Source organism: Gracilinanus agilis, chromosome 5 (genome assembly GCF_016433145.1).
Source record: "Gracilinanus agilis isolate LMUSP501 chromosome 5, AgileGrace, whole genome shotgun sequence".
NCBI lineage: Eukaryota > Metazoa > Chordata > Mammalia > Didelphimorphia > Didelphidae > Gracilinanus > Gracilinanus agilis.
The window spans coordinates 58,639,401-58,660,670 of NC_058134.1; the positions used below are offsets into that span (position 1 = coordinate 58,639,401).

The 21,270-nt window shown below is 40.3% G+C and overlaps 1 protein-coding gene across 4 annotated transcripts in view; it reads left to right on the plus strand.

The window, feature by feature from the left end:
- Positions 1–8,679: 8,679 nt before the first annotated feature.
- The window catches only part of CACNB2 (calcium voltage-gated channel auxiliary subunit beta 2), a 422,711-nt gene continuing 410,120 nt past the window's right edge, over positions 8,680–21,270 (plus strand). For 3 of the 4 annotated variants that reach the window (XM_044678376.1, XM_044678379.1, XM_044678378.1), the window contains exon 1: positions 8,680–8,808. In XM_044678376.1, the coding sequence (XP_044534311.1) occupies positions 8,680–8,808 (129 nt within the window). The remainder of the gene's footprint in view (positions 8,809–21,270) is intronic. The other variant, XM_044678377.1, reaches the window with a different exon arrangement.

A 21,270-nucleotide genomic window follows, 5' to 3' on the forward strand; every position in this document is an offset into this window, starting at 1 on the left:
CCTATCTAACCACCTTCCGCTGGTAAAGGAATATAAAAGCATATGTGTATGTTTATCTGTCTGTCTGAGGTTGGATTTGAACTCAGGTCCTCCTGGCTCCAGGGCCAGCAATCTGAATTTAAATCCAGGCTCAGACATTTATTAGCTGTGTGATCTTGAGCAAATCACTTAAATCTATTTGCCTCCATTTCTTCATTTGTAAAATGAGCAAGAGAAGGAATTGGCAAACCACTGAAGCATCTTTACCTTGAAAAACCCAAATTGGATTACAATAAGTTCGAAACAAATGAAAGTACTGAACAGCAAGGACTGAGGATAGAAGAGGTCAGAGCCCTGCTTCCATTAAATCAGTGAGCCAAAAGGGAATTTAGATAATATTGGTAATTCCTGTGCCCTCAGAAATACTCTTCTACTCTTCCATTTATTCCAATCTTTCTCCTAGCAACCAGTTCCAGTGGTAAACAGCTCTTACTCTCTGCTCAAAAGGGAAGTCAATAAAGAAGAGGAACGCAGATGTGCATTAGTAAAGGACACCAAATGGCTAATTCTTGACAGAAGGTCAGGAAATCCATCTGCCTGTTTAAAACCAAACCATACTTCCATTGTACACCTTTTTCTTCCATCCTGAGGAGAGTTGGAAAACAAGAAGGTTTGAATCTTGCCCCAAATCTTATAGAATTAGACTGATTGTAAAGGCTCATGGTTGAACAAGGGGCAGATGGTTAGTGTCTTTCCTTTTGACACTTCAATATAAGAAAGCTCTCTGATTATTATGATGTATCTACTTCCCCAATCTCCTTCAGGAAATGCTCTTTCCAAGTGATCATGTCAAAAAGAATCCATCGTCTACTGTCCAACGTTATGGTGATGAAGTTCTCTACCTGTCCCTAGACTGGCCAATCCATCAAGCATTTATTAAGGGTCTACTTTGTGCCAACCTCCATACTGGGTACCAGGAATACAAAAACAACAAAATACTAGCTCCTCCCCTCTGGGGAGATTCTATTCTATAGAGAGGCCTTAGATTCAAAATTTTTCTAGTTTGGTAGGACACACCAGAGCTTTTGTACCATTGACATAACACTCGAAGACCCAGATTCAACTTGATGCCACAATGAGTCATTGAGTAGGCCTTGAGTGGAACATTTTCTTATGACTATTATTTTCCAAAATATAAAATCATCTTTCTGGCTGAACTACTGGAAGATTATGATCCTGAAAGCGGAGAGCATAAAATTCTAGTATTTTCTCCGTGCTTAGTTTATTTGTGATCTTAGGAATAGAAGCTGTGATTTCCTTTCAGTTGTAGAATTAAAGAATAATTCATTTTACTTCCTGAGAATCAAGTAAGGATTACTATTTAAATACCTTGAAAGCTGAACCCCTTAAAGTGATTAAATATACAATTAAAAACATACATGAAGGGGGCAGCTGGGTAGCTCAGTGAATTGAGAGCCAGACCTAGAGACGGGAGGTCCTAGGTTCAAATCCAGTCTCAGACACTGCCCAGCTGTGTGACCCTGGGCAAGTCACTTGACCCCCAATGCCTACCCATACCACTCTTCTGCCTTGGAGTCAAGAACGTAAGGGTTTAAAAAAAACATACATTAAATTCTCAGGCAAAATGTTACCTTCTAAGTGGGGAAAAAAGTACATGGGCATAGTTTGTTTAATATAATATTAAGCTTTTTTCAAAAGTAGGTAAATGGAGAGTAAATAATACTTTGGCAACCAAGTGGCATGGTGGTTAAAGTGTCAGGAAGACTCATCTTGCTGAGTTCAAATGTAGTTTTAGACACTTACTAGATATTTGACCCTAGACAAATCACTTCACCCTGTTTGCCTCAGTTTTCTTATTGGTAAAATGAACTGGAAAAGGAAATGGCAAAACACTCCAGAATCTCTGCCAAGAAAACTCCAAATGGGGCCATGAAAAGTCTGACATGATTGAATTGACTCAACGATATCACCCAAAGCAAAAGAAACAGTACATGAATACAGATCTTCTAGACTTTGAGGTCTTCTCTCTAGCCAATACATCAATATGTTTAATGGGTTGGCTTTTCTGTGGACAAGGGTCAAAGATCTGAGAAATGTGACTAAAGACTCACTTATTGGACAGGAGGAAAGAGAATCTTGGTTTAAGGAGGAAGAGGTGGTAATGGACAAACTAAGAGAGAAAGAATAATTTCATCTGGGTTCTTGGATATCTGCACGCAATGATGCTTTGTTCCAAAATGGATTTTGCCAAAGATCAGTATAACAAATCACCTTTCCCTTACTCCTATCAAAAGACATTCAAGAAGGCTGGGATTTTATAGTAGGCTGTATCGATACCCTCTGAATCAAAGTACATATCATACTCCTATGAAAATAAAACCTCAAAACCATAACCTACAGAGTGATTAACAGATTTCTAAAGGGGGTCTATACCTGCCTTTAAATGCCTACCCCTGATGAACTTTATGCAGCAAGTTAACAAAGTGCAAAGTTTTGAGAAAATTGAGTTCTGTCTACCAAACTAGGCAAGTATAGCACAGGTGGGCTCTTGGGAAATTGATTTAACAATGATTGAGATCTGGGACCGCAAGCCAGGCTTCAGGGGCACAAGCTAAGCTAAATAAATGGAAAGCAGGTATTTTTCTGACTCACTCCAAGCCTAGTTAGGCAAGCTGCCTCATTTCATCCACTCATTTAGAGAGGAAGAAAACAAGTAGATGTGTTCACTTGATCAGTCATTTGCAGAAGAGGGATCTTTCGAGGGGTTCTATTTTTTTTTTTCTGCCAGTGTTCCTTACCAGCTCCTGTTCTTATTTCAGAGCATTAGTAATGCCCAGAATATGCTTGTCCATTAGAAGTACTAATGAGCACATTGCCTCTAACATGCAGCTTGAACAAGTTAGTCATCTGTGTCTAAATGCCTCTGCTGACTGTACATCCATCATTGATGGAGTGTCTTGCATTTGCGTAACTTTTAACATTTAGAGAATTAAGTTTACTTATCAAATTTTTGCTTTCATCTGTGGCTCTGAGGTGCTGGATAAAGCAAGAGATATTTTAAGACTGCCTGGAGTGGGGGGAAGCAGAGAGGATCGATGCTCACACAAGTCTAGGTGGTGTTTATACGTCCCACTGATATTGCTTCCTCTTATTGGGGTAACATTTCATAATTGTTTATGCTAGGTCCTTTACAAACTAAAGAAAGTTAGAGGCAAGATTAGATATTCTAAAAAGAATGGAGCCTATTTTATGGTGTCAGTGATTTATAAATACTTGTAAAAATAGATGTACCAGAAAAAAACTTTAGCCTGGGTTTGAATCCCTACTCCATTTACCCATCAGTTGTGTGACCTTGGATAAATACTGTAGTCGTTTAAAGGGTAAGTGATTTGGATTGAAAACTTGTCATTTTTACAAGAATCATGAAACCACTGAAAAATTAAAAAAAATAAAATTTATCACAAACCTTTAAAAAAAAGTTGTCATTTTTCAGTCATGTCTGACTCTTTGTGACCCCATTTGGGGTTCTCTTGGAAAAGATCCTGAAGTGGTTTGCCATTCCCTTCTCTAGCTCATTCTACAGATGAGGAAACTGAGGCAAACAGGGTTAAGTGACTTACCTGGGGTCACATTGCTGGTAAGTGGCTAAGCTCTGTGGCCATAAGTACTTAGCCCTATTAAAAATCATGTTAAAACTTACCCAAATGCAAGACACAACATCTCAACTTTACCACAATCCATGTAATCTCAGGCAAGTCACTTAATCTCACTTGGCCTTAGTTTCCTCATTTCTAAAGTGAGGAAACTGGAGCCAGTTTAATACTCAGAGAACCTGGATTTAAGTACCATCTCTAATACTTACTGTCCGTGTGAACATGACAGAGCTCTATCTCCCTAGGCTTCAGTTTCTACACTTATAAAATAAAGGGGTTGGCCCAGATGGCTTCTGGGGTCCCTCCCAACTCTAAACCTATAATTCTATGAGTAAATGATCATTTAGGTCCCTCCTAAGTCTTTGATTTTATAATCTTGTGAACCTCTCTCTCAGTTTTCTAATCTGCAAAAGGAGGATGACATTTGTGCCATCAGTTTCACAAAAGTGTTATCAAGAAACCTACTGCTACAAAGAGCTCTATAAATAGGTAATAACCATGGCAATAATAATAATAGCAAACATTTGTGTAGCATTTTAAGTCTTATGAAGCACTTTACAAATGTGGTCTCATTTTTATCTCTCAACAATCCCTGGAGGTAGGTGCTATTATTATTCACATTTTATGGATGAAGAAACTAAGGCAAACAGGGGTTAAATGACTCGCCCAGTGTCACACAACTAGTAAGAGTCTGAATCTATTTTTGAACTCAGATCTTTCTGACTCCAGAGGTAGTACTCTATCCATTGTACCACCTAGTTGCCTCTGATATTACCAATAAATGACTCTTAATTACGATAATAATGATCTTCCTCTGAAGTACTACGATGATATGGCTATTGTTATATGAAGTTCTTCTGTGATTAAGCTAGAGGTGTGATCTGAGATTCCTGAAAGCTTTGCCAGAGGAATTCAAGGTCCTAGTGGACCTCAAGGACCTCAGTTGCTAGGTCCTATTGAGTATGGCCACCCTAGGAACTCCACCTGTTTGTTTCCTGAGAACCAGCATTGAAAAACTCATCATCAACAATCAACCTTAGAACTTATAAAAAAACAAAACAAAACACTATCCACAACCAGAGAAAGAACTGTGGGAGTAGAAACACAGAAGAAAAACATGATTGTTCACATGGTTTGATAGGGATGTGATTGAGGATATTGACTTTAAATGATCAGCCTACAGCAAATATTAATAATATGGAAATAGGCTCTGAACAAGGATACATGTAAAACCCAGTGGAATTGCTCATTGGCTCTGGGAGAGGGGGAGGAAGAAGGGGAAGGAAAGAACATGAATCATGTAACCATGGAAAAATATTCTAAATTAATTAATTAAAATGTGAATGGGCATGTAAAGATAAATAAAATAAAAAATTTTTAATAAAAAATCTTCCAAAAAAAAGGCCACCTTAAAGTGACGAATTTTTCAGCCACAGAAACTTGTGGAGGCATCTAGGGATTGTGATGTCCATTAATGGCAGGACCACATACCCCAAAATCAAATCCTTGAAGTGTCAAATAATAGCAGTCCTAAGCTAGGCTGATAAGAGCAGGTAGGTGATACTGTAGATAGAATGCTAGACTTGGAGGCAGGAAGACTTATCTTTCAGAGTTCAAATCTAGCCTCAGATATTTACTAGTTTTGTGACCCCAGACAAGTCACTTAACCCTTTTAATCTCAGTTTCCTTTTCTGTAAAATGAAATGGAGGAAGCAGCAAAACCACTCCAGTATTTTTGCCAGGAAAATCCTAAATGAGGCCATGAAGAGTCAGGTGTCTACAACTGAAAATGAATGAACAACAAAAAGTTAGGCTGACATCCAGAAAGGCGAGGAAAAAAAGAAACAATATCATCTCATGGACATTGTGGTTGATCAGGATCCTTTTTATAAAAGGACGCAGAAAAAAAATGGTTTGTTAAATACCCCAAATTGTGTATTTTAGAATGTAATACCATTAAAACTTAAGACTCTTGTAGGAATAGACTTTTTTCTCTCAGTGCTACATAACACTTTGTTTTATAACACTGGAATACTCATCCTGTAATGAAATACTGGTCTTCTCTCCATGGTCAGTTCCATGAGGACAAGGGTCATGTTGGTTGATTAAACAATCAACCCACACCAAAGACAGAAAAATCTGAATTCGAATTCCTCCTCAGAGACTTCCTAGCTATGTCACCAAGGGCAAGTCTTTTGATCTCTTCCAGCTTCAAATTCCTCATCTGTAAAATGAGGATAGTAATAACCCCAATTTCCCAGAGCTTTGAGGATCATATGAAATAATATATACAAAGCGCTTTATAAAGCTGAAAGGGCTATGTAGATATTAACAATAATTATTATTAATCATTAATATATTAAGAGTTTACTAGTTGAGAGGTAAATGAAACAATTCCTGACATCTTACGCATTTGATTGAGATAGATAACATGTAAATACAAAATATAGGCACCTGGGAAGGGTAGGAATCTGCCCAGTGGGCAGCTAGGTAGCACATTAGTACGTAGAACACTGGTCTTGGAAACAAGAGGATTCATCTTGCTGAGTTCAAATCTGGCTTCAGACACTTACTAGATATGTGACCCTAGAAAGTCAATCTATCCTGTTGCCTCAGTTTCCTCATCTGTAAAATGAGTTGGAAAAGGAAATGGCAAAGCTCCCTAGTCTCTTTGCCAAGGTAATCCTAAGTGATTTTTTGATCATTGATTTGATCTATTGATTTTAAGATGGAAGGTAAGGGTCAATTTGGCTAGTGCAAAGAATATATGGCAGAGTAATATGAAATCATTCTGGAAAGAGAGACTGGAAAGAGATTGTCAAGGTTCAATATGCCAAGCCAGAGTTTAGGTTTCAACCATGAGGAAAGAGGGAGCCCCTGATGTTTCTTGAGAGAGGCAATGATGGTCAGACCTAGATTTTAGTAATACAAATTGGCAGATACTTAAGGAGGGATTTGAGAGGGAGGGGGTAAGATCAAATATGAAGCTACTAGAATAGTTTAGGTTAGTGAGGTTTATTACTCTACATTCCAAATTACTATCTAAATTATTATTTAATATGACAATGATAGCAGGTTACATTGCCTGAAGGTTAGAGCCCTAACCTATGAGTCAGGAAGTTCTGGAATCCACTCCTAACTTTGCCATATGTCAGCAAGTAAGTTCTTTAAGCAGCTAGTGACCTAGACAACCCCAAGATGTGCCTTCCTTAACCAGAGGAACTCACAAACCCCAGACACTTTTCTTCCCTCCCCTCTGAAATGGTAATAGAGCTCAGAAATCTTGTGATCCAGAGCCTTGCATTGTAATGGTATTTGTTTTCATGGGATTTGACCTGTAGTGCACACAATGCTCTAAGTGATATGCTAGGAATTTCTGAAAGGAATTTTCTAAATGAAGCAACCTTGACTCTTGCCATGTCTGCTTATCCATGGCCAAAAGCTGACTTTCACGGTCCCTTAAGCGAGCCTTTTTCTGTTGAAAATATATAAAGGTTCTCCCACACAATGATGGAAGATCCTGATTGATCTTTGCTAGGGCTGTATGGTACTCACTGGTGGTTTAGGGAAAGATGGTGGAAGGCAGGATGATGGTCTTTGGAACAGGAATAGCAAGGCTTAAAGTGTAACATTTAAGTTTAACAGGAACTTTAATACAATAAAACAAACAAACAAACAAACAAAAACCTGTGGGTGTAATTTGAGAAGTAGTGGGATGGGTTCTGGTTCAGAAGTCCAATGGACTGTTGGTGTTTATTTACTTTTCTTGACTGACACCTCACTTGGGGCTTCCTTCCTAAAACGATCCAAGACACTAGAACTAGTAAAAAGGATTCCTAGTTCGGTGGCACTTGTTATGCGGGTATCCCAAAGGGCACTGCTTTTATTTATAGTATCATTCATTTACAGTCATTTACAATGACTCCCTCATTTTATACTTGAGGAAACTGAGGTCCAAAGAGGTTAAATGACTTGCCCAACGTCACACAGCTAGGGAGGGAGGTGGGGTTCGACTTCAGATCTTCCTACCTCCCGTTTCTGTTTTCCAACTTCAAAGTTTATAGTTTTAGCTCACTCCCCGAATCCTCCTTTCTTTGGCAACTCTTTTTTTTTTTTATTCCGAGGCCCTTAGGGGTCGGAGGTGGTGAGCAAGGGGCGTCACAGCTGCTCTAGAAGACCTCCTCAGCCCCAGGCATATGTACCCGGCTTTTGTAGCCCGGGGCAGCTTTGTAACAGCGCGGTCAGTGGCGAGAAGAAGGGGCCGGGCTGGGTTGGAGCTCGCGGGGCGGTCGCCTACTCCGGAGGAACTTTTCGGAGTATGATTCCCCTCTCTTTCGGCTGCGCCTCCCCCTCCCGGCCGCTCGCTCCCGCGCGCTCTCTCTCCCCCTTCCCTCCCTCCCTCTTGGCTTGGTCCTGCCAGGCGGTGGCGGCTGTTGTTGCTGCTGCTGCTGCTGCTGCTGCTGCCGCCGTTGCCTTTGCCAGGCTCAGCAGCGGCTCTGAGCGCCCTCACTTTGGGTCTCCGGGGCAGGCCAGGGAAGCGAGGCAAAGCAGCCGCCAAGGTGGCTGCTGAGAAGAGGAAGGGGCCCCTCTCCCAGCTTCCTCGCAGCTCGCGGCTCCCGGCCGCCCCCGCCTCCCTCCAGTCCCCCGGATCTTTCGCTTTTCAAAATGGCACGGCCGAGTCCCGCGCCTTGAAAGCGGCGAAGCGGGGAGCGCTCGCTGGGCAGAGCGCTGGGGGCGCTGCGAGGCAGCGCAGCGAGCGCAGGAGCGGAGCGCGCAGCGGAACCCCGAGCCGGACCGCGGAGCCCGGAGTCGGACCCGTGGCTTCACAGAGCCGAGAACGCAGAGGGGCCCTGACCCGAACTGCGGAGCCCTGAGCTAGCCATCGGAACACCGAGGGGAGCGCGCAGAGGAGCCTCGAGCCGGACCGCGGACCCCCAGTGGACCGCGGAGCCCCGAGTCGGACCGCGGGGCTTAGAAAGAGGACCTCGGCCGGCCGCCTGCCTTTCTTTTCTCTGACTTTTCTCCAATGGTCCAAAGCGATATGTCCAAGTCGCCTCCCATCCCGGCGGTGGCGGCAGCAGCGGTGGCGCAGGAGATCCAGATGGACCTGCTGGATAATCCCTTGCCTGCGGCGCCGCTGGGAGCTGCAGCACAGGTAGTGAGCTTGGGCTGGCTGAAAGCTTCAGTTTTTCTTTGTGAGAGGTTCTGGTGTGGACTTCTCCTCCCCCCCCCGGCTTCTCCTCCCTTCTCTTTCTCTCCCGCTCCCTACTTCTCCTCTCAGTCAGTTTCCCTTCTGCCTCTTCTCCAATCTCTTCCCCCTGTTCTTCGCTCCTAGCATCCGTGACCCAAGACTTCGCATCAGTCCCGGCTTCCATTTTTCTTTTGCATTAAAAAGCAAAAAAACAGGGGTAGGGAACAGAGGAGACTTCACTGCTAACCAGAGCTTCTCCCTGGGTCGCTCTTTTCAGCTTTCCCTCTCCCCTTCTCTGGACAAGCACATGGAAGCAAGCAGATGACCAAAGAGAGCGGAACGAGATGCACCTGAACAGGAGTGAGGAGGGAGACCCTGGAGCAGGTCTTCCAGCACAGCCTTTTAGGGAGGATCAGAACCTTCAGGAACCTTAGATTTAAGGTCCTTGGCATCCAGAGCCCCCAACTAGCCTTTCTTCCTATGTAGCTGTCACTGGGTTGCCTCTGACAGCTCAGCTCCTAAGCACTCGTCAGAGCTTTTCCTTTCTTATGTCTCCTGGTGGCTCCCTTTCCTCTAGGGAGGAAATTCGACTTGGGCTGGGGAGGGCATCGAGGACTGGGACAAAGTTTGCCATCCCCCTCTTCCCCCCTCTAGCCCCGTTATTTTTTACGTTTGCGCTCTGATGAGAGCCTTGAAACCCCTTATGAGTGCCTTCTGGAAAAAGGCTGGGTTTCTGCTCTGTGTGAAATAACAGAAAAGAAAAGGAAGGAGGGGAAAATGGAGAGGAGAGGAAACCAGTGTGGGAGAGGAGGGGTGATGGTTCTGGGCTTTACAGTTAGATTTTAGCTGGGTTAGCAAAGGAAACAGTTTCATCTCTCTACTGTAAGGAGTCCTCCAGGGGTTTTTTTAGGAGGCAGAATTCTCTTTTGTGATAGCCTGAGGCTGATGTAAGCAGAGCTGGAGGGCAAGATTTACGGAGAGCTTTTTGCCTCAAAATGTAAACTAGTTTCTTGGCTTTAAAACTGCATACATATGATAAAGTTGTGGTGACTTCTTCTGTGAGTGGCATATCTCTTAAAGTTCTCTTTGCTGTAGGCTAGAACGCAGTTCAAACGATAAAGAATGTTTTCATTAAAGTAGATTGCAGAGACTAGAGATGGCTCTAGAAGAAATAGTCATGTTTTGTTAAAATATTGTTATCAGTGGGAGAAAACTGGCAGATTTGTAAAACATAATTAGCATGTGGGGTGGGGGAAGGGGAGACAAAGAGGCGGTATGGTATAGTGGGTGGATAGCAAGCCAGTTTGGAGTTAAGATAGATCTGGATTAAAGACCCGCCTCTGGTGTATAATAGCCATGTAACCCTGGACAAATCACTTAACGCTTCAGTAATCCAGACAACTCAGTAAAACGAAGTTGAAAGACTGCAGCGGGGTGGGAAAAGTGTCAGACTGGGAGCATGAAGATTTGGGTTCAAATGTCAGCTTTGCCACTTGCTGTTTTTGTGTTCCTGGGCAAATCACTTCCCCCTGAGACTCAGTTTTTGTTTTTACATTTTAAAAAATGAAGAGATTGGACTTGATAATTTATCTCCAAGGTACCTTCCCCTTTCACTCTAAATCTGGACTCTGAGGATCCTAAATTGTGAGGGAGCTCAGATTTAACCATCAGCTCTTATCTAATAAAATCATACTCACCTCCTCCCACCCAACCCCCGTTATATTTTTCAGAAATACAGAAACAAGCAATGTGTATGCAACTGAAGTTCTACTTGTTTTTTTTTTCTAGGAGGAAATGATGCAGAGGTACAGATTTGTATTAGCTTTAGCACCTAGTTTTGTAAGCAAAGTGAACAGATGGTTTGAGAACTTACCCAGCACCTGCCTGAGTCTGAAATTCTGATTTCAGGTCTTCTTTGATTGGGTTTCTATATTGATCGATCTCGAATTCTGAGGTGTTCTTAACTTATGATTCATATTCTCGTTTTTTTAAAAAGTGGTTTAATAACTATTTCAGGGGAATTACTTTCCTTTGTAATATTATGTATTTTAAAATAAGGGTACAAATAGGTGTCTTAATGGATTGATAGCCAGGCTTGGAAACAGGAAGTCCTAGTTTCACATCTGGCTTCAGACACTTCCTAGCTGTGTGACCTTGGGCAAGTCACTTAACTCCGTTGCTTAGCCCTTACCACTCTTATGCCTGGGAATCAATAAACAACACTGATTCTAAGCCAAAAGGTAAGAGTTTAAAAAATAGACATATATTATGAGAATAGGTTCACTGGTTTTGCCAGACTGCTGAAGGAGTCCGTGATTCCCCTCCCAAAATTAAGAACCTCTAATGTAGATGTTTGTGTCAATTATATAATGGTGTTAAAATATGTGTCCACTTCTGGTAAGTGGATTAAGTTTCTTGGCAATGAAAGGTATATAGAAATCACATTGCTTCTATTGCTTTATTCCAGGGCTTTGTTGTTATTCAGTTAAGTATGACTCTTCATGACCCTATGTGGGGTTTTCATGGCAAAGATACAGGATTGGTTTACCATTATGTCCTTCTCCAACTCATTTTATGGATGAGAAAACTGAGGTAATGAGAGTTAAGCAACTTGCCCATGGTCACAAAGCTAGTTAAATGTCAGAGGTCGGATTTGAACTCAGGTCCTCTTGACTCTGGATCTGGTACTCCATCCACTATAGCACCTATCTGTCCTCCATTTTTAAAAATAATGTTTATTTCTGAGTGCCTAAAATCAAAGTCAGGCAAGGAGTTAAGGGATGATGGTCTATACTGTTGTGAGGAGGATTACTTAGTTATTATTTAGGAGACCTAGCAGGAAGGGCTTGAGAATTCCAAATGGAATGGGGAAGCAGGAAGTGTGCTTCTCTCTCTGAGACAGACTCCATGGTGGTCTATACAGAAGGAAGACTTCTATTCTAGAGGTCCAGAATCATGAGAAAGATAGGGAATACTCAGCAGCACCAACCTCCCTCCATCACTCTGCCTTTCCTACCTGCCCAGTGACAACCAATTTATCTTGACTCAGTTTTATATCAAATTATTTGAGGAGAACATTGCTTTGCTTATATTACATATAGTAAATGACAGAATCACGGGGCTATGGGGAACCCAGCACATGTTTTACATTTATTCTTCCTCCTTGAGTCCAGGCAATTCAGCCAGCACAGTATGGATTCAGTCTTGTTTATGTTACATTAAAATAACATGTCATTATTAAGAATCAGATAATTGACTTGATAATATTGTCTCTCTTTTTAAAAATTTTTTTAAAACCTTAACTTCTAGATGGAAGAGTGTTAAGGGTGGGCAATGTGGGTCAAGTGACTTGCCCAGGGTCACACAGCTGGGAAGTGTCTGAGGCCAGATTTGAACCTAGGACCTCCCGTCTCTAGGCCTGACTCTCACTACACTGAGCTACCCAGCTGCCCCCAATATTGTTTCTTAAGAGCAGCAATGGGTCTGAATCTGGATTTTAAATACCTTTCTGGGCTCACCTGTGATCTGTACTGAATTCAGCAGACACTCATAAGTGCTTTTCTTTGCAAGGCTATACATTGTGTGCTATACATTGATGCAGAGATGAACAAGGCATGAAGTCTGACCTTCATGAGTGGATTAATAAGCATAGATGTATATTAGGTGACAGTAGAGACTAATCCCCCTTGTGATTTCACTTATATAGAGAACTCAGAGTATCATAGATCAAGTCCATCAAGGGATGGACTTTAGATGCCATTGAGTACAACCCCCAATTTTACAGATAAAGAACCTGAGGCTTAGAGAGGTAAAGTGATTTGTCCAGAGCCAACCAGCTGGTAAATTTCTGAGCCTGGATTTAAACTCGTCTTCCTAACTCTGATTCAAATACTCCCCTTTGCCGCCTAGCTTCAATTAACTTTTTAGTGAGGGAACTCCTATTAATGTAGGTCTGCTGTAACTTTTCTGCAATTTAGAGTGTTTATTTCTAGATGGTGAGATAGAACATAATGAAATAATAATCCAGGATGGCTTTAAGTGACTTGCTCAGGGTTATACAATTAGTATGTATTAAAGGTGAAATGTGAACCCAGGTATTCCAGGCTCTGAGGCCAGTTGGGGGCATGAATGCCTGTAATATAAGGATGTTCTCTCTCTCTCTCTCTCTCTCTCTCTCTCTCTCTCTCTCTCTCTCTCTCTCTCTCTCTTCCCATATATATATGTACACCCATACCCACAAATATATGCATGCATATGTTTATGTTTTCATGTATGTTTATGGCTCAGCAGATAGAGTGCTGGACCTGGAGTTAGAATGATATATTTCAGAGTTCAAATCTGGCCTCAGACACTCACCAGCTTTGTGTCCCTGGCTAAATCACTCAATCCTGTTTGCCTCAGTTTTCTCATCTGTAAAAGGAGCTGGAAAAAAAGAAATAGGCAAACCATTCTAGTATCTTTGCCAACAAAACCCCAAGCCCACGGGATCGTGAAGAGTCAGATACAACTGAACAAATAACAACAACCAGAGGCAGATCTTGAGCACAGCCAGGTCTTCCTGATTTCCAACCTGGTTTGCTATCCATTATGCTGCACCATCCCATTTTACTTTATGTCCCCAGAAAGAAAACAGACATTGTCTCATTACAGGAAGGCAATCTTTTTTAAACATCCATAATTGATTCATTATCTCACTCAAAACAGTGGCTTTTACAAACCTTTTCATCTTTTCAAACATCTCATGGCTTCCTTTCTCCTCCCCCTCTTAACTGTAAACATTGCTTCATATTTCAGGGAAAAAAACCTGAGATCATTAGATAAGAGCTCTCTCTTGGTCCTCTCCTCATCTCCCATCACTGATATCTTCTGCTACTATCCCCTCCTTTGCCTCTGCCTCTTCTTGCCAAGGCAATCCTTTCTGTCCATACCATCCTTCTCCAGTAGATTGTCCCCTTCTATCATCTCTCCTCTTCCACTTCTCTGTGTATTTTGGGTGCTTCCCTACTACCTACAAACATGCCCATGTCTCTTCCATCCTCAAAAAACTTACTTCATCCACCTTTCTATACTCTCCATAGAGTTATTTCTATATCTCTATTTCTCCTCTATTTTCAGGACGAACTCCTTGGTAAGACAATCTCCTTTTCTGCTTCTAAACACATAATTTCAGCGAAACTGCCTGCTCCAAAGTTACCAATGATCTCTTGACTGCCAAATCTAATGACCTTTTCACAGTCCTCCTCTATCTCCACTTCTCTGCAGCTTCTGACATTTGATCACCCTTCCCTCTGTTGATTATCTCCAATTTATCCTGTATATATTTTACTTGGACATGGTTCCTTACATGTTGTATCCCTCCCTCCCCTTCAACTGTGAGCGCTTTGACATCAGAGACTGATTTTGTTTTGTTTTTGCCTTGTCTGTCTTTGAATCTCCTGCATTTAGTACAGTCCCTGGCACATAGTAGGTGTTTGCTAAATGCTTGGTGATTTGACATAACTTGACCAAGTATAGATGACTCTTTCTGAAAGTCTGTTAGTGAGAGAAGAAATATGCAGCCATGTTGAGGGGATAGCAGGGCCAAGCAATATTTTTCTGAGTATATTTTTTGTGGTAAGATACAGAAAATATGAAATTGCTTGCTAGACAAAGGAGAAAGAACTAGTAGGCTGACTGGGTTGGGGTGAGGGGGAGCAGGATGATGACTGATACCAGAGCCTGAAGTGATTAAGTTCAGGGGCACAGTAGAAAAGGCTCTTTTTTTTTCCTAATGGAGATAAAGAAGAGAAGGTGGGCAAATATATAACAGTATTTTTAGGATGGAGGAAGTGGGACTTGAGAGAGTTACTAACAGATGTCCTCAGCCTTCTCAGTTCAAGACTTTCTATTGAAAGAGACTGGAAGAAGTGAAGTTGAAGACTTCAGAAGAGAGGAGAAAATGTTCAAGAGTAGAATATACCTTCATTTAATATCACTAAGTCCTCTACTCCCAGCACAAACACAACTATAACCAAACTAAAAATCATGTGTCTCCCTGGAGAAATCTCTAATGCAATAAACTGAGAACAGTTAGAAGTTGGGTCTAAACAGGTTGTGTTTGTTAGCTCAGAACCGGGCTTGTGGTACAGACTTTGTGGAACTTCTGATATGATTCAGTCTTGTTGCTGAACCACTTAATGATAGACATTTTGGGATCGGGAATCTTCTCTTCAGATCCCTGGACTCATTGAGTGTTGTTTGGCTAAAGGGGAGATGTGAGTGAGGAAAGAAAGATGGGCATGATGGGAGCCATGAACCGATTAACAAGAGTAGTATGTCATCCGTTTGAATCCCAGGGAACTGTTAACAATCCCTGCCCCCAGAATCACACCTGGTGAGGAACAGGCAGCTACCTGAGTCCTCCTTGGTTATTTTACTTTAAGTAACAAATTCTAATCTGTTCCCTCCAGCTGAGCTTGTCAGGTACTTTTTCAACCACATTTCAGGAATCAGCCTAGAGGGAGAGAGAGCTTGAATAGCTTCAGCAAAGGCATTCATTTCAAAGAACCAGCAGTACTTTTCTGGTTGCTTCTGGTTGGTGCTGTCACTGGATTTAACTGTCATTTTAGGTCTCTGGTCTGCTCAATTCTGGCACTATCTCCTAAAGCAGAAATGGAATGCATCGGACATGATGACTTCTCTAAAACTGTCTTCACTCACTATAGCGTTATTTTCATTTTAGATGACACAAAGGAATTAGAAATGAGCCAAACTAAAACAAGCCAGTAGAAAGTTTTGGTTTGATTTAAAAATAGAAAAATAATCTGTGTATGAGAGAGTCGTTAGGCATTCATTGATCATGTAGTTGTGAATTTTATTTAGTTCTTTTAAGTAACATATTTAGATTTAGTTTCCATATTGCTGAACTCAGTTCTATAGAATTATACTCTAGCCAGCTATGATGAGGAGAAGGGGTCTGACCCGAAGAATCTGGTCAAGATGGATACCTGAGGGGAGGCAGAAGATTCACTTTCTCACACCAACTCCAGCACAAACCTAAAAACCTTACCAGGCTGAATAATGATCCAGAAAGTCAAAAGAGAAATTCTGCTAAATGATCTCTTCCTTCCCAGAATTATTAAAAAAAAAAGACAGAACACCCATCCCCCAGGCAATGGAAAAGGAGGCTACCATCAGTGCCAGAATGGTAGTAATAAGCTTTCAGTCTTCTCCTATGACCAAAAAAACCTGCAAACTGCAGGGGAAGCAAATGAAGAGGACTATCCAAGAAGGCCCCACCAAGGTTGGGAATCTACAGGCTGGGGATCTTTGATTCCACAGCTGTGGCATATACCAGTATGGATATGGTAGCCCCCAGACGTGATGTTCCAGGACTCCAAGATGCTAAGATGCCACTTGTTGTTGTTCAGTCATTTTCAGTCATGCCTGACTTTTGTGACCCCTTTTACGGGTTTTTTATTTTGGTAAAGATACTGGGGAGATTCATTATAGTGGATGCCAGAGGACCCTGAAGATCCAAGACTCTAAATCTCAAGGATCTGGGGAGGGGACAGCACTCTATCCACTAAGAAGAAATGAAGCAAGAAATTAAAAAATGAAATAAAAGCTTTGGAGGAAAGAATTGGAAGGAGAATAAATTAGCTTAGAATATAAAGTAGTAAACCTTATTCAAGTAACAGACTGCCTAAAAATTAAATCAGACCAGACTGAAAATAGTGACAGCAAGAAATTTAACATTAAAAGATTAAAAAATTAGAGGAGGCAGCTAGATGGCTTGGTGGATACAGCTCCAGGCCTGGAGATGGGAGGACATGGTTCAAATTCTGCCTCAAATATTTCCTAGCCATGTGACCCTGAGCAAGTCATTTATCCTCCATTGCCTAGCCCAGTGATGGGCAACATTTTGAACTTGGTGTGTCAAATTTCACCAAAAAACTGAGCATAACTCTGGTGGTGTGTCACTTAAAGAAAAAAACCCATAATTTCATGATATTTATAGTTTAAATAACAAAAATGTATAATTGTAATACATAAGTGTATTTAATAAACCAAAATAGGTAAATTAATATAGGTAGAATTGTCATCTCTAGTGCACAGAGTGTCTACACTACACTGCAGCAAATGTTTCATCCTCGGCATGCGGCCCCATACATCTCTGTGTACAGTGTGTCATTGACAATGGCTTTGTGTGTCAGTGCTGGCATGTGTGTCATAGGTTTGCCATCACTGGCCTACCCCTTATTGCTGTTCTGTCTTAGAACAATACATAGTGTTGATTCTAAGATGAAAGGTAAGGGTTTGTTTATCATTTGTTTTTTTTTTTTCTAAAAACCCTTATCTTCTGTCTTAGAATCAGTACTATGTACTGGTTCCAAGGCAGAAGAGCATTAAGGGCTAGGCAATGAGGGTTAAGTGACTTGTCCAGGGTCACATAGCTAGGAAGTATCTAAGGCCAGATTTGAACCCAGTACCTCCCATCTCTGGGCCTGACTCACAATCCACTGAACCACCCAGCTCCCCCCCCCCTTTGTTTTTGTTTTTTTTTTTTTTAATAGAAGAAAATTAAAGCTACCTGTTATTAGAAACAACTGACCTGGAAAAATAAGGAAAGATCACTTAGGAATTATTGAACTCCTTGAAAGATGTATTTTCTTTAAAGTTTGAACACGATATCTCAAGAAATCATTAATGAAAACTGCATACCTCCCTTTAGAACCAGAGGGCAAAGTGAAGATAGAAAGAATCCACTGATAATCTTCTGAAAGAAAATTCAAAAGTAAAAATCCCAGGAATTTCACAGTAATAAACCTGAACTTCCATATCAAAGAAAAAGTACTACAATATCCAAAAAAAGACTTCAGATACTAAGAAACCACAGTTGGGCTCATATAAGACTTAGAAACCTCTACTTTAAATGAAAGAAGTTCTTTGAATACAATATGCCAAAAGACAAAGGATATGGGTTTACAATCATGAAAAATTGATATTCCAAAAACTGGGTATAATTCTTCAATAGGAAAAAAAACTTTAATGGAACCTTTTAAGGGTTTTTGTTTGTTTGTTTTTTTGTGAAAGATTAACTCTAAGGAACATTGATATGTTCCTTAGAACAAAATAAGAATTAAGAGAATCTTAGAAGAGGAAATGATAAAAGAGATTATTCCAGAGAATCTTGGCAAATAGAAAATTGCTGAGAGAAGTGAGTAGGATGAAACTAATTTCTACAGTGATAACAGCATTTCAAGTAAAATTCTGTTGTTTTAAAAATTATTATTAAAACCCTTACCTTCCATTTTAAGTGTCAGTACTTGTGTATTGGTTCCAAAGCAGCAAGGGCTAGGTGATGGAGATTAAGTGGGTCATACAGCTAGGCTGTGTCTGAGGCCATATTTGAACCCAAGACTTCCTTTCTCTAGGCCTGGTTCTCAATCCACTGAGCCATCTACTTGCCCCCTCAAATAAAAATTCTGATAGCCTTAAGAATGCTGACCAAAGTAATAGCTAGCCACATCTTCAAATGATCTATGATGAAGCAGGTTGCGTAGCTCCTGAAAAAGAGGTGATGGACCCTCGGTGCAGAGACATGCATTTTTGCACACAAGTGTTATGTGGATTTGCTTTGCTTGACATGTGTTACACAGGTTGTTTTTGTTTTTTTTTTTTAAGGGGTGAGTGAGGTTCAGAAGACAGGGCAATATTAGCACTAGTGATGACTCTTCCCCAACAGAGGGCCTTTGCAACATTTTTTTTATTTTATTTTATTTTTTTATTTTAAACCCTTAACTTCTGTGTATTGACTTATAGGTGGAAGAGTGGTAAGGGTAGGCAGTGGGGGTCAAGTGACCTGCCCAGGGTCACACAGCTGGGAAGTGGCTGAGGCCGGATTTGAACCTAGGACCTCCCGTCTCTAGGCCTGGCTCTCAATCCACTGAGCTACCCAGCTGCCCCCCCTTTGCAACATTTTTGATCAAGCCAGAAAGAAAATAGGTCAGAAGGAAGCTCAGATGAGCAGGAAAATTTCAAAATTAATATATGGAATTATATATAGCTATAGATATGTATGTATACATAGACATGTACATAATTTAAAGTAAACAGCATGACACTGTTTTCATACACATCTGTGAAAATGTTCGTTTTTAGTTCAGAATAAGGAAAATGTAATTACTTCTCTCTTCTTTCATTAGAGATCAAGGACTATGGAAGTGGAACATTGCATATATTGTTAGAATCACCTAATAAGTTACTTGGTTTTCTTGGAATTGCTCTATTTTTCCCCATTTATTTTTTAATTTGTCTTCCAAAAGATAGCTGCTGGATAGGGAAGAAGGACTGATATATTAGGAAATGAAAGTCATATAAAAATAAAAAAAAAAACACAAGCAAAGCCCAAAATTTAAATTTTAAACAGTGTAAAAATATAATGAGAAGGTTTGAATCAGCTCAAGAATGTTGCCTTTTTATTTGTTTTCAGCACGATCCCTCTAATCTACAAAGAATTGTTTGGTATAATTTTTTTAAGAATTAAAATTAATTTTAAGAATTTCCTGGTCTTGACTTTGAAGTATATAAAGTTCTTTTGTGTTTAGAGATTGGCATATGTTTTAGAGAACAACTTCTTAAGAAACCATTTGGTGAATTTCAGAGAAGCCTTCCATAGCTTGCTTTGTATTTTAGAAAAAGGCAAAAGAATTCAAACATAAGTCTGTCTGGTTTTTGTTGTGTTTTTTTTTTTTTTGACTATGGCAACACTACCAGCCTTTTAAGAGCTTTATATGTCTAAGAAGCAATTCTTTGAAATTATCAGGAAAAAATAATTAGCCCTTTTTGAAATATCTAAATTTGGAAAAGTATAGACCTTTTATCTGAGATAAAAGATAAAAGAAATCATCACTACGATGCTTACTTTTACCCTCCTATTCTAGTTACATAATAGTTTATCTTAATTAACTTTTTTTTCTTTAGCTAAAGTCCATATGAAAGAAAAAAGCCTTATTCTCTGGTTTCAGAGGTCTACTAACCTCTGCTAGATCAGCATATGAAGAAGATAGATTTGATTCTAAAAAGGCATTAGGTGGTTCTTCAGGCTCAAAATTTCCTGATATAAAAAATGTCTTCATATTGTTAATTAGGTTGTAAACTCCTTGCCTGGGACATTGTAGGTGCTTACAAAGTGTTTTTTCATCAATTGGTTGACATCAGATTGAAATATTGGGGGTTTTATGGAGGCATTTTTTGTAAGTGAATTTCTATGACTGAAAGTTACTCAATTTTAAAACAGAATTCCTTAAAAAACAATACTATTGTGTTTAATCCTATCCAAAAAAGCAAAAGTATAATTAAACCTAACTGTTTACTTTGACCTTTTATTATAAATGTGATATCTAGAGCCTTTACTCTTTATTTATATGCTACTTATACAAGGAAATAATGGTATGGTGAATATATTCAAACAAATTATCAAAATAATTTTTAAAAAATTTTAAAAAAATTAACGTTCTGAAGAAAAATAAAGTGGGATGGACTAGAGCTTACCTATTGAATTTTGTTGTTATTGTTGATTATTCTGATGCTTTCACTGGTGAGGAAAATCTCTTTACTCCAGTAGATCAGAAGTTGCTCTGCACTTGTCTTTTATAGTTACTGAGGGTGATGGTGGTGGAGACTGAAGGATTACATGGTTGCCTATATGTGTAATCACACAGCCAATATGTGTTATTAGCAGAATTGTAACCTAGATCTTCCTGATCTTGAGGTAGGCTCTCGAATCTCTGGACCATACTGATGCTCATCTATTGAAATAGAACTGGTTTCGGCATTGTCCTGGTTAATATGTTCAGCTATATCTCATTCAGAAAGTCATCTTTTCTCAGTGTATAAGCTGTGTCCTAGGAATAAGTTAATAACATTTGTACCAGCAATATCTCTGGCATATGCTGACTAGGAGAATTTGGTTGAGTAGAATGAGAATGGCCTGGGAGGCAAAAGATCCAGATATTCTCATCTTGGTTGAACCATTAAAAAAGGAAGGGAAGGGAAGGGGAGGGGAGGGGAAGGGAGGAGAGGAGAGAGGAAAAGAATAAACATTTATACAGTGCCTACTGTGTGTCAAGCACCATGCTAAATCCTTTGCTGATATCACATTGGGTCCTTACAACAACTCTTGTGAGGCAAACTGTTATCCTTAAAGTTGGGGAAACCAAGACAGAAATCTGACTTGTCCAAGGTCACATAGCTAGCAGATGTCTAAGGCTGGATTTGAACCCAGGTTTTACTGACTTCATGCCCACCTCTCTATCCACTATATTACCTAGTCTTCTAGTAGTATGAACTTGAGAACTCTTTTCCTCTCTGCTGTTGGGTTCCTTTCAGCTTTTACATTTTATTCACCTTTCAAGTATTCTATGAAATAATTTTTCAGTGAAT